Here is a 13,720-nt window from a genome sequence, read left to right as displayed (position 1 = left end):
GGAGTGAGATTTGCCATCACTGTCTAATTGGTATTGATTGGAATATCAAATGTAAAATGTCACGACAGGTATTTGCAGTGTTGTCATTATGCAAGTTATTATATATAGATACACTCAAATACGCTTATAAGTAAAAACTATGATAGTACAGTAATATAAATTGAACCAAAGCATTGAATATTAAAACATATAGGCTGCGTTTACGCAGGCAGACTAATTCTGATTTTTTTCCCCAAATATTGGCAAAAGATCTGATTGGTCAAAATATAAATAATTGGGCAAAAGATCAGAATTGGTTTGCCTGTTTAAAGGCGGCCATGGTTTCCACGTGAATAAGACTTTACTCACCGTTGCTCACTATGGACCACCTCCCATGAGGCATTGCAGTGTGTATCTTCCTCTGGAGACTGGCAGAGAAAGAGGAATCAACAGAGAGAGGGATTGTGTACACACACAGCTAACCCGACAGGGGATGCATTCATTGTGGCCTCTGCACTGTAGGCCTAGCTATACAGCGTTTTACAAGGCAGCTGGCAAAGATACTATTATTTTTTCTTTTTTTAACTTCTACTGTGATCTGCATACAACCTGTCATCTTCAGTACATTGCTGTACATTTTGAAGACAACAGGTGAATTAACTTGATCTTACAAGCTGCCATTAACTGTTACGGCAATAATAAAGCATGTGATACTGTTACCTGTGGGTTTAATTGAAGTCTACAAGCCATCCTATCAGACTTGAGCTGGAGGTCACATGACTGTCAGGTGTAGGGGGTCAAACACAGCTCCTGGGGGCGTGTCTGAACGGGGATGTACCTGAGACTGTGGCTTCCCTCAGAGCAACCAGCACACTGTCACACATTCAAAAAGCAGTTTGGGTTACGGCACAGGCTAGACTCATTCTACATGACAGTGTTTATATGCAACAAAGGGCCAATTGTAAATCAAAAGAGACTCATAGATGCGGCCCAATAAGGTTGCCACACACACACACCCTCTCTCATGGGACCAACCCATCAGCCCCTTGTCCGACGCTCTCTCTCTATCCCCTCACTGGGTTTTGACTAACGCTCGTGGCCTATGGTGTGTCTGGTCTTTATGCGCTCGCCTGCAATTACGACAGATATTAAAAAGCCAGTTAACGCCAGAGCTCTCCTCCGTCCCTGTAAAGCAGCCAATTAAGCCTCGAGCGCAGAGACATTAAAGGAGCCCCTTTGAAATGGAAATGGTTCCTCCGCAAGGTTTGAGGCTTTGCAGTGAAATCAGGCTTTCCATCAGCACAGCGATTCACTTTCTTACGGACGTGTCCCCCTCTGACAAACAGAATGCTTTAATCAGGCTTGGCTTCAGACAGCTTAATTAGAAAGAAAAAAGACCCGTTTTTTGGGAGAGGGAAGGGGAAATATTCCTGGGCGGTTTCTGTTTTGGTGACACTTAAGAAACGTAGCCTCTGCTACACCGATGCATTTATAAATCAACATCTTATTGATTTGTTTACGAGAAAGACGAGATATAAAACAGACAGTTTGTAGGCGATGTGACACACCCAAAATAGCGGGCAATGAATTTAAAGCTGCATGCAATAACACAAAACACTGAGTTGTCGATTCACATGATTCAATGAATATTTACTTTTTCGTGATTTCACCAGCGTTAAATGATCCATGCATTTTTTTTGCAAATAATGCATGGGAACGTCAATTCCTAGAGCTCTTCACAGTAAAAGTGAGCCTTTTCCAACATACAGGTCTGCATATAACCAAACACCTTTGTGTGCATGTCTCACTGTAAAGTACACGCTCCTCTCTGGACCACAAGCAGAACCTAATCAGCGTGGAAGGTCAGGAGTCTCGTGGAAGCTCCAGGGCACATTTCTCTGCCATTCCAGAAAGCTAGAGGATGCTCATGGGATGCAATATGTTGCTCAATGAAAGGTACTGTTGTTAGCACCTCATTCCTCCAACTTCACTCGGTTCAGACTGCGCCGGCTGTTCTTTTTTGGGTGTGTGCCAAGTTGAATGTCCTCAAAGGATCAGAGGGTTTCTGTCTAAGACAGTGTTTTCACTCTCGGGGGGGGGGGGGACACTGGATCAGTCTGTTAAAAGGCTTAGGAGTTTTACTGGGTTTAAGATGTACCTTCCAAGTACTGTTGGTCTGGACAACCTTGGAGCAGGCTCTGTGCTGTTGGACCGAGGGGGCTTTAGAGGGGACAGTGTGTCCGTGTGTCTGTCCCAGCCAGGCGCTGATGCGGGTCAAAGCTCACAGGCTCCTGGGAGGGTCCATCGGGCATGGAGGTCATCCAGTGGCCAGAGAGTAGAGGTTTGTCATCTCTGACACTCTGGATTGTGGGAGTTGAGAACACCACTGGGCCTGCATACTCAAACCTCCTCTCCGGCCCCTGGAAACACCAGCCACAAGTGAGGATAGATTGTGTCAATTTGACCTGGAATGAACTAACTTTTCATTGAGATTTTTGGTTTTAATATGCAAAAACCCAGAGGAGTCTTTGAATTCTTTATATTTCTGGCTTAAATCCGATGCTAAAATCATACCTACATTTCTGCATCTTCCACTATAAAATCCAATGGGTTTGGTTACGAGTTCAAAACAATCAGTATTATTAGTCACACCAGCAAAACAAAGCTTCTCTGTACTGACACCGATGATAATGGAAGTATTGGCTTTAGGCTTAACTAAAAAAAAGAGCTATGTTAGCTTTTTCCTCACATACACATACTCCACCCCACATACTCCATGTTAATCGAAGTGAAGAACAACATTGTGTGTCATCATTTCAATGGATCATTATTTGTTTCACACATACTTCAGTATTCACTGTCCAACGCATTATTCAAATTCCTTTGCCGGTTGAACACAAGTTTACATTCCTGATAATATTGTAAAAACATGTTGACCTGCGTGTGCCTCTGAGCCTAAGGGAACAGTGGTCGAGCGAAGAGCCAAAATAAAGATCAGCAGGAGGAGCTCGGTCTACTCACCATTTCCTCTGCTGCTCTGTCATTTATATCAGACTGAGAGCCTATGTAGCTGAGGTAACTCCGCCTCTTTACACCATCTCTGGCCAATGGCTTTTCTCGATCTGTTTGAATGAATCAAGCACACCTCAAATCTGGTGCCAAGCCTCACCAACACATATCGAAAACAATGACAGCGTTAATCATTTAAAAATGTTCTCATGGCACCCCAATGGATGAGGATAGAACAAGTGCATTATTCTATCTGCGTCATTAACCTTTCTTTAAATCGCCTACCTGTGTTGGCGCTGAAACATGACAAGTCGGCGTTGGATTGGGAGACGGGGCCCCCGATGTCGACGGAGGGGTCCCACTCCAGCACCATGTGGTCCAGGTTGGGGGGGGGGTTCTGCTGGTCTGGGGCGCTGCTCTTCTCAAACACACCATCCTGCTCCAACAGGACCTCAGACGGACAGCCGGAGTCAGAGGCTTGAGTCAGTACACAGTCATCCTCAAACACCTGACAAAGGAAAGATAGAGTGAGGGAGAAAGATAGAGGGAGTGAGAGGGAGGAAGGATAGGGAGAGAGAGGAAAGATAGAGGGAGGGAGAGGGAGGAAGGATAGGGAGAGAGAGGAAAGATAGAGGGAGGGAGAGGGAGGAAGGATAGGGAGAGGGAAGAAGGATAGGGAGAGGGATCGAAAGATAGAGGGAGGGAGAGGGAGGAAGGAAGGATGAAGGGAGAGGGAGGAAGGATGAAGGGAGAGGGAGGAAGGATAAAGGGAGAGGGAGGAAGGATAAAGGGAGAGGGAGGAAGGATAAAGGGAGAGGGAGGAAGGATAAAGGGAGAGGGAGGAAGGATAAAGGGAGAGGGAGGAAGGATAAAGGGAGAGGGAGGAAGGATAAAGGGAGAGGGAGGAAGGATGAAGGGAGAGGGAGGAAGGATGAAGGGAGAGGGAGGAAGGATGAAGGGAGAGGGAGGAAGGATGAAGGGAGAGGGAGGAAGGATGAAGGGAGAGGGAGGAAGGATGAAGGGAGAGGGAGGAAGGATAGGGAGAGGGAGGAAAGGAGGACATATAAATGGAAGAGAACTACTACAGGATGCTACAAAAACACACTAAATGGTAGAGTTGTTCTCAGTTTGGCCTGGAACAGCATGGGCATATTCCACAACCCCAAATCCCCTCTCCTTCCTTCACCAGCCACTCTAAGACCCATATAGGCCTTTCAGAGCCGTGGACAGAAGCTTAGAAGAAGAGAAGAAATCGTGCAGAAAAGCAGGGCCTTAGAGTGGCTGGTGCAGTTAAAGATACAGGTTAAGCGTAGCCTACCAGTCTCATGCTGAGCAGGCGTGTGTGCAGACGGCCCACTCCCTCAAATACGTGGGCAGAGTAGAGCAGCAGCTCCTGCAGCCCCGCCTCGATGTCTTGGACGTCCTCTGGCTCGCTCTTCTGGATCAGCGCCTCGCTCATGGGAATAAATGACCAGGTAAATCAGATGCAAAATGTTGTTAGGCAAAAGTGAGGACCACTGATTGCGTGGTCAGATTACTTGGCTGGTCAGTCCTGTCCAGTACAGTCCTAGGCCATGTCCTTTACCTGCAGCTCCCACATCTTGTCACAGGTGTCCCATCCAGAGAAGTGTTCCACCTCGGTCAGCCTAAGGTCCATGTCAGCAAGCCACACAGCCATCTCCTCCCGCTGGCCCTCAAACTCCTCCCGCTGGGACACACGGTGCTAGGGGAGGGGCAGGAGGAGACTGGGTAGGAAAGAGAGCACGTGAAGCGAGGGGAGGGGAAATATAACATTGTAGGCCAAGAGAGGTGGAGGTATAGCAATATAGATACAGAATAATAGTCTAGTCCAATGCTGGCATCTGAATACATTTGGGAGGAATCAGATGTAGCTCAAAAAAGAAAACGTCCCCCTGCCTTAGACATCTGTGTGATGAAGGAAGGGGTATCTTGCACCTCTTACCTTGAGTCTGCGGCAAACACTCTCAATGGTCCCATGTAGGCGGTCCCAGCGTTGACCACAGTCCGTGGCCATGCCCAACAGGCGTGACCGCATGGCCCCATCAAAGAGCCTGGTCAGGGTCCTGTTCCTAAGAGTCAGACTGTCCAGCTGCACCACCTGAGCCCCAGCCTGGGTCCTCAGGCTCTGGGAGGGGAGAGCACAACAACTTGGGGTTTAGATTGAACAGTAGAGAGATACTCGTTCTATTATACAGGTGAACGAAACAGTTCTGAAATAACATCTCTATTAAACCTGTAATAACAAGGACAGTGTCTCTACGCAATGACTGAGGACATAAACACCAACATGGGGCTGTAGATGGCCATTAGATGGTCTGATCTGGTCTCCTACCTCAACCTTCTCGAGCTCCTCCTTGGCAGTGACAAAGAGCACATGGGCAGATCTGGGGGAGTCGGCAGCCTTCTCCGCCAATCGGAGCCAATTGCTGAGAGATGAATGAGATGAATGAACTCATGCCATATAGCACCCATTTTCTTTCCAACCTTTGTGAGATACATAAACAAACAAAGGCCAGACTGGTAAATGGAAACGCACATTAATTAGGGTAGTGTGGTTCACTGCAGTTGATCAATATAATCTACTATCCATTAATTAACTGTCCACATTAATTAGGACTTAATCCTTCAATCAGCAAATACACTTGAGAAAACCCCATTGGGGTCAGAAGAGAAGACAAATGTGTTGAGTTGGGAAACACTCAATGGACACATCCATCCAGAGATGGGCTTCCATCTTGGATCAAGCAGGTTCCCAGTGGCAGACAGTCTTGGGGCTCCTCATTGAGCTCTAGTAGAGGCAGGAAGTGGTATTCGGAAAGTAGGGGCTCAGTGTGTTGTAGGATCAGGTCCAATCCCAAGGGGCTGTTCATAGACTTGGTAGCGACTCGACGTTCATCCTCTTCCGACATTGTCACTTCTTGTGGTGCAGGGACAATGGTATCCATGACTACCGGCTGGGAGTGGCACTCCCACAGGCATCTTGGGCTCCACCTGTCACCTGGGTGGCTCCACCTGTTTGGCGTGCGAAAGTGTCACTGCATTACAACACTCCGAAATGAGGTGACAATTAACACATACTTCCAAATGAATTGCGTTGAGTGTATTTTTCTCAGTAACATAACGTCTATAGTATGTTATTAGATGGAATCTACATGCTTTCAATGCACCCAGTAAAGGTGCCATCTTTGAAAAAACTATTGTAAAAGGGGGGGGGGATCTTTGAGTACACTCAGTGTTGGGTGAGTACCCGAGTTCACCCTGATGGGTTATTCATATAAGTCATTACAAATAGTGTTCTGAATGACTGCCCAGGAATTGAGAGAGACAGCGCAGATGGCGAGTAGCTGAATGCCTCTCCCAAAGTGAGGCAAGTACCCGAATGGCCAAGCGGTTATTTTCTGGGCCATCTAATCGTTTTGCAGTAGCAATCCCTCTTATGAATTATGACTCAGCAGTTCCACACTTCAGACCACTCTAAAGGGGGTTAGGAGCTGAAAACAGAACGTTTTCACATTACGGACTGTTGAATAGGAAATGATAACAGTAGAGTAGCCTTTTGGTCCCACCGATATTGACATTATCCATTGCTGCCTACCTTTAGAAAAATCCTACAACAAAAGATGAGGATGTGTAATAAAACTCGTCTGAAACATGCACTTGTCTGATCCCGTCTGTTCAATCCTGGTTGTTTGTCTGTCATTTCTACAGTAGAGTTTCTCTTTCCTCCTTTCTCTCGCTTTTATTCAGTGACTGGGCAGCACACTGGGCAGCACACTGGGCAGCACACTGGGCAGCACACTGGGCAGCACACTGGGCAGCACACTGGGCAGCACACTGGGCAGCACACTGGGCAGCACACTGGGCAGCACACTGGGCAGCAGCCTGTCAGATAACGTTTCAGTGTGGGCACAGGTTTGAGGCGGTCAGATCTTTGATAAACTGAAAAGATCAGCAAAAAGACTAATGTTTGTCTAAATACCATTTAGAGCAGCGGCATTCAATTTTGGGGTGTTGACCCTACCCTAGTAGGGTCAGGGGGGGGGACTTCAGTGGGGTCGCCAAAAACTAAACAAAGATTTTGTATGGGACAATATTCAAACGTTTTTGAGAAGATAATATTTGTATTTATTGGTTTCTTTTCATTTTGATGTAATGAATTGAAGGTTATTTTTTTGATGCAGTCTTCTCATTGTCATTCCTTAAAAAGTAATTCCATGTTGCCGTGCTTCAGTGCGGAAGGCATGTCGATATGTGAAAAGGAATGACAGCTCCTTCCTGGGTAAGTAGAACAGTGTGGAGGATGTTTCCAATACACATCACCGGAAAGCTACAATCCCACCTGTGAGAGTCCATCGGCCCAACTATCTATACTTAATATTCCTTTCATATCCCTCCTGAGGAACATTCAGGATTGCAGAAGTTCTTGAGTCAACGCACAGATTTCACAATCAAGTTGGAACTCTTGGCAAACGTCTTATGTAGTTCTTGGTTGGTTCATTTGTGTGGCACAATGCCGTGAGATACTTTCCATTTCAGCCAATCTCTGAGAGTGACATGCCCACAGCTCTAATGACTAAACTGAAGTCCATAGGTCACAGCGACTGCCAAGATAAACTTTACGCAGGGCAGATGTGAGGCCAGGCTGTCGGTGGAGTCTGATAACTGTATCACACATGATGATAGCAGTTAAAGGACCACATCAAAAAAAGGGGATGATTTTATCACCCCAATGTAATTAGTGCTTATCTCGCGGAGACAGCAAACAGGGGGCACTAGGTTCACATGGTTACCATGGCATTATGCCAACCCAATCTGCTCACATTACTAGTGTTGTCAATCAAAAGTCCCGTAAACAACTTAATTGAGATGCCCTGGAGACTCAAAACCTCACAACAAGTTAACACAGGAGTGTTCTTTTCCATGGCAGTTTTTTTTATTTATTTTTAATGCAGAATTAAATACAAATCCCGACAGTGGAAGTAGCCTGTAGGCTCTTTAAGAATTCCCTCAGCCTTGGAGAACGATAAATCACTTCACACTTGTGCCCAGAAGAGTTATGAGGGCACCACTCTGGCCCTGGCAAAAGAAAATGCCAAATAGATTTCCCCCGGTCCCTTACCTGCTGAATGCACCATGGAAGGTCGGCTACTCTGCTACCGGGGGCCTATTGTTAATCATCGGCAAGTCAACGAACCCCTCTGGGCTAATGTCACACTTGATAATCCAGCACAGTAGACGGACTTCTGCAGAACCGACCGGCCTGAGATTGACCTCTGCCCTTAGACTAATGAGACAGGGAATAACAGTACCAACAAGACACAGATTTATCAACAGCCATCTTCTCCTCTTCATATTCCGATAGAAGAGAAAGCAGGGCTTTCAAAATGGCTGCTCGCCAGCCATTAGGTAAATATGAATAACATGAAACGTCCTTTTCTCTTTACTCATGAGAGAGCAGCGTCAGTCAGATCTCAACATTCATAAGCGCGTGTGGCTGACTGCTCCATCACAAGAGGGCACGGAGTCACCGCATTGGACCTTGAGGCGGTGGAGTTGAAAATCGAAAGCAGTTTTATTACTGTTAGGGGAGCTCACCCAATAATGGAACCTGCAGATGTCACAGCTTCGAAAGGGCACTCTTGTAATTTCTGCGTGCTGGGACGGAGAGAGAGAGAGAGGGTTGGGTAGGTTTCAGTCCCCTCTAGACAGCACAAAGGACAGGGGGCTTCACTGGCTGCAGGTGATGATACTGTCCCAATAGGCTACTTCTCAATGACAGTACATTTACTCTGTTAAACCTGGCTCTTTAGAGTATGGCAAAGGCCAGCAGTGTATATAGTATAGTGCAGTCCAAAGAGACTGGATATCCAAGTCACCATTTCAGCACAGATTAGTGCAACTACTTGCCCATGAATACATGAATAGGGATATGACAAGTAAACTAATGCCAGCTTACGCCCACAATGTGCATGCGTCATTTTGCTGTCGGGGTAGGGGTGGAGCAAAGCAGGTGCATCTTGGTAGTTTTCCATAACAATACCCACATTTGAATAAGTGAGACGGAGCTGAATGAAGCCAAACAGTGAAAGTGCTTGTCTGCTATGGAAGAAAAAAACAAAAACTCTCCGGCTCAGACAAAAGGTGAGCTGCTGACGTCATCAGCCAGTTATGGCCCGGACGAGCCCTGCTGCTGTACGAGACAAACGAAAAATAATGACATCGTCAACACAGCCATTAAAGTGTGATTGGCCAGTTGACATTTCCTTGCCTTGATGGATGCTTCGTCAACTGACACCAGTAGCATCCTGGATCCACCTGACGGACAGGCTGGGAGCGGGAACATTACCAGGGAAAAGAGGATCGTTAACCTATGGAGTCAGTCTGCTATTCAGTCCTTGACAGAACGTATTAACTGTCATTTGCCTAACATTGACTCAACCTCCAGCTCACGTACTCCTGGCTACATGCTCTAGCAGGCCTGGGCAAATCCAGTCCTCACGTGCCTGATTGGTGTCACTTTTCCTCCATCCCTAGCAAACGCACCTGATTTAAATTAATTGCATTTAACTGAAGATCATGATTAGTTGATTATTGGAGTCGGGTGTGTCTGGGGCAAAAGTGTGACACCAATCAGACCCCCTGAGGACTGGAGTTGCCCAGGCCTGCGTCTAGTGGGACAGTGTCCGGGGACAATAATTGGCAATTGCATCCCTTTAACCGTCTGATTTGCAGTGGACACTAAACATTTATAGGCAGCTGGGACAAGTCATTCTTTGTCTGGGTGTGGGCAGGCAGCTCCTCTCCTCATGGTGAAAAAAACAAAACAGTTATTGGTATGCAGGTCCAATGCCTGGAGCAGAGGCTCAGGGCAAAACAGACCGAGGCACCACACCGCTGCATGAATCACATTTATCTGCCTGGATAGTATTAGATGGGCTCTACAGCACCTCCAGTGACCCCGTAGTTGGTCTTGCTCAACAAACCTTAACTTCAGCATTTTTTTGTCCATGCCAATTAGTTCAGTATTTCGACAACTCTGAGGGCAAATGCAATCCGATCAAAGGGACCAGGCACAGTACGCAAAATTAAACAAATAGCAAGCACACAGAGCCATGGGAAACATAACTAATTGTGAAAAGTGACAACCGTGCACGTCACCATAGCTGAAATAATGACATCTTTGCAAAACACCCACATCTACTCTCATCCCAACATTTACCGTGCCTATTGACACGTCCACAGTGCCCGTCTATGTTATGCAGCGTGCCTGCCCACTCCTTTCTGTGCCACAACGCGGGCAGAGTCAGGAGCAGCAGCCGTGGGGGACATCTGTGTTTCCAGTGACAGGTTGGAGGGACAGCCAGCGAGGAGGAGAGAAAAATGGAGCGTGGCTTCACGTCTTCTGCTGCTCCCTACCCATCCCCCTCAAACTCTCTGTGCTCCCGAGACTGCGGCCATTGTCTCGGGAGCACAAAAGACTCAAAGTGAACAAATGTGCCTTTCTGCTGTCCGGATGGAGTGCGAAAGACAGGCCAGGGACACCTGATCTATCCCACTTTCTGCACAGAGATAGAGGCAGCCATGGAGAGAATCTCCCCCAATCAGTCACCCCGAACTGATCCAAGATCAGAACACTTAACACGGTCAGTTGTGCGGGAGAAACGGAGCAGGTCCGGGCCGGGAGAGAGATCTGGTGACCCTGGATGGAAACTTTCTTTCACCATTAACTAGGTTGTTCCTAAATTGAGGGAGACAGAGAAAGAAATGGCGCAGACAAAATGGAGGGCGAAGCAGGAATGAGAGAGAAGAGAAACAGATTGAAAGGCTGAGAGGGACAGATAGGAGAAATCATGATAGAGTGAGTGAGTTGTGTACTGTAGTATCGAGACAGCACTCTGGCAAGATGTGTGCCGCAAGTCCCTGGGACAATGGCCTCAGTGACTGAAAGACAAATATTACTTTCTACCACTACTGCACTCTAATAAAAACATAGGTAAACATCAAATACACTACAAAAGCTTTCATATTTCATAGGCTGCTAGAATTACCAAGCATTTCTTACTAATATTAACTAAAAAGGTGTGTTTGGAATACAATGCTACGTTGGTGAAATCCGACTAGATGTTTCCAACAGCAATACCCCAGTCTGTAGATTTCAAGTGTCTGTATAGTGTATACAGGCCTAAAGTAGGTGATGAGTACAAGACAACAAGGACAGAAAATAGAGAAATTATGAACACAAAGGACCAAGAGGCTGGGCTGGGAACAGGCAGAGATTGTGTGGCCAAGTACACTTTAGGTTACACAGATTATCCTTGGTGTCAGATACACCCCTTATTAAAGAGATTATATCTAAAATGTAGTGCTTGATCAGGCATGGGAAACTGGTGCTCTGGATATCGTGGCTATACTATTGCTAAGAGAAAGAGAGAAAAAAACGATCACAAAGAGAGCACAGCACTGTAGAGTTCAATGGCTTTGTGGGGATCATCTTTGTCCAAATGCAGAACACATTCCTTCATTAGTGACCGCACCTCTCTTTAGGGTGAGCATCATGCATCCACACACAATGCAGTATACATGTATATAGGACATGGGAATGGAACTCAATTCTTATAGGGTTGGAGCCCTCACTCAATTAGACTCAGTGGCTTACAATGTTCCCTGTGTTATACAATTCCTTCAATCGACGTTATCAGGGGAAATGAACAGAATTAAATGTGTTTGGCTAAATACCTAAGAGAGCGAGCTAATGAATGCAACGGAAATTGACTGGAATGAAAGCCAACGCACACAACCTTTTGGGAAACAATTTAGAGGCCTGCAATGGAAGTCTGCAAGCGGGGCATTGACGGACAGATAGACAGACAGACTTAATCAAAACGGATGTCTGGGTGGAATCCAAAAATAATCACAACATTGAAAAGTTCCTGTTACACAATAAATGTTGCTCATAGGAGACCATCAGGTAAATAAATCTGACCCGTAATCCAGTTCAGAAATCATTTTCCTGTCCATTTTCCCTCTCACCTCTTCATAGTGGGCTTGGAGAGATACTCTACTGCCAGATAGATGCTCTTCTAGAGGACCTGAGCCCCTTAAGAGGGGACATTGTGTGACTACGATTTATAATCCTGAATGATGAGAGGGTATCATCAATACCGACATGAGAAAGGCCTGCGATTCTCATTCTGATTATTGTCCTCACACCCTTTATCTCTGGTCAGGGATAGTCAAGTAGGTAGTTATCCAAGATATCCCGATTCGTGACTGCTCACATGAGTTGGGTTTCACAAGCCTGTTGTCAGCCTTCTTGATCCAAGGCCTGGCACTTGTCCAAGGGATGTTGCTGACTGATTCAGTAGTTAATTAGCCGACACCAAGTTCTTCTGGTCAAGCACTGCTCAAAAGAGCAGAATCGTTTGATCTAATTACTGGTCACTGATGAAAGAATGACTGTCAAAGGGCTGTGAAGATACACTGTCATTCCCATTAGGCCTCTACACAAACTTGGTTCATTCATTGGCATTTACTTACATTGGTTTTTAGACATCGGCCCTTAAAAGTGAAGTGCATTTTGTTGTGTAAAAGTGCTTTCTAGCTTGTGGAAAAGTACACAATTTGTCAGTGAAACGTAGATGGGATGAGAAGCATTTGGTTCCACTAGGAGTTGTAGGTGCAGCAGTAAGGCTATTGATGCCACATCCTTCAAAAGAAATAACCTCAAGGCATGACAGGGAATCCACCTGTAACAATGTGTCATGCATACTGTATAACACAGCTGCCAGACATACAGTAACCGGTGCCTGTTGAAAACAATTTACGTGGAAATGGCACTTTGGGCCAACAAGTTGGTACTTCCGGAGATAAATACCTCCCATGTTTTTGGATATAGTAATGACATTGACGAAATGTTGAATGTTTTGTTAATGACCGACTTTGTTGTCTCTCGACAAAAAAAAACCTGAATGATATAACATGCACTTTTACATTTTAATAGGCCTGCTCGAAAGTTTACGCTATGTTGACGTCAAAATCATCAATAGCATTGAGACTGGGAAATAAACAGGTAACTTGCGATTCTGCTTGGTCCGGATTCACAGGCGGGATTCATGCAAGCTGGGAGGTCTTGACACTTGGGAGCCCCATTTCGCTCGATGCCTAAATATGATAAACACCTACTCGAAATTCGGAGGGAATATGTGCACGTTTGAATCATCACATAGGATGTCATTTGTGAGGTTTATCCGCTTTCTCTGGTTGAACGTAATCACTATCGGAAGAGCACACCGTTGTTTAGAATGTCCCCGGTGACTTGACCTGTCACTGGTAGTTTGAAACCACACCCCTCAAACGCATGCAGTACTCACCTGCGTTAAACTTCCGTCTACCTAAATGTGTCACGTACTCACAATTCTCAAATAAAAATCCGTTCTTAAATAACTTAAAAATGCAATGGACAATTAAGTTGAAGATTATTTTAATTATATATATATATATATATATATATATATATATATATATATATATATATATATATATATATATATATATATATATATATATAAAACAATAATATCTTCATCAAAGGTTATTTCGAGAGTGTAATAAAAAAAAACATCAATGAGATGTCTGGATCATTTGAAATAACTGCAAATGTTTATATGAATTATACAGGCTGTGTGCATGGCTCATCTGCCCCCTGTATGTT

The 13,720-nt window shown here is 45.4% G+C and overlaps 1 protein-coding gene across 1 annotated transcript; it reads right to left on the bottom strand.

The window, feature by feature from the left end:
• Positions 1-717: 717 nt before the first annotated feature.
• LOC124006295 (nesprin-2-like) lies at positions 718-13,335 on the bottom strand. The gene is made up of 10 exons (XM_046316224.1): positions 12,040-13,335; positions 8,605-8,664; positions 5,342-5,435; positions 4,952-5,134; positions 4,574-4,711; positions 4,307-4,438; positions 3,274-3,496; positions 3,001-3,101; positions 2,138-2,399; positions 718-852 (listed from the first exon to the last, which is right to left on the bottom strand). The coding sequence occupies exons 1-9, from the start codon at positions 12,045-12,047 to the stop codon at positions 2,202-2,204; spliced, it is 1,137 nt and encodes a 378-aa protein (XP_046172180.1). The 5' UTR covers positions 12,048-13,335; the 3' UTR covers positions 718-852; positions 2,138-2,201.
• Positions 13,336-13,720: the final 385 nt, after the last annotated feature.

This window comes from Oncorhynchus gorbuscha, linkage group LG19, assembly GCF_021184085.1.
Source record: "Oncorhynchus gorbuscha isolate QuinsamMale2020 ecotype Even-year linkage group LG19, OgorEven_v1.0, whole genome shotgun sequence".
Lineage (NCBI taxonomy): Eukaryota > Metazoa > Chordata > Actinopteri > Salmoniformes > Salmonidae > Oncorhynchus > Oncorhynchus gorbuscha.
This window is presented reverse-complemented; position numbering and strand designations above follow the sequence as displayed.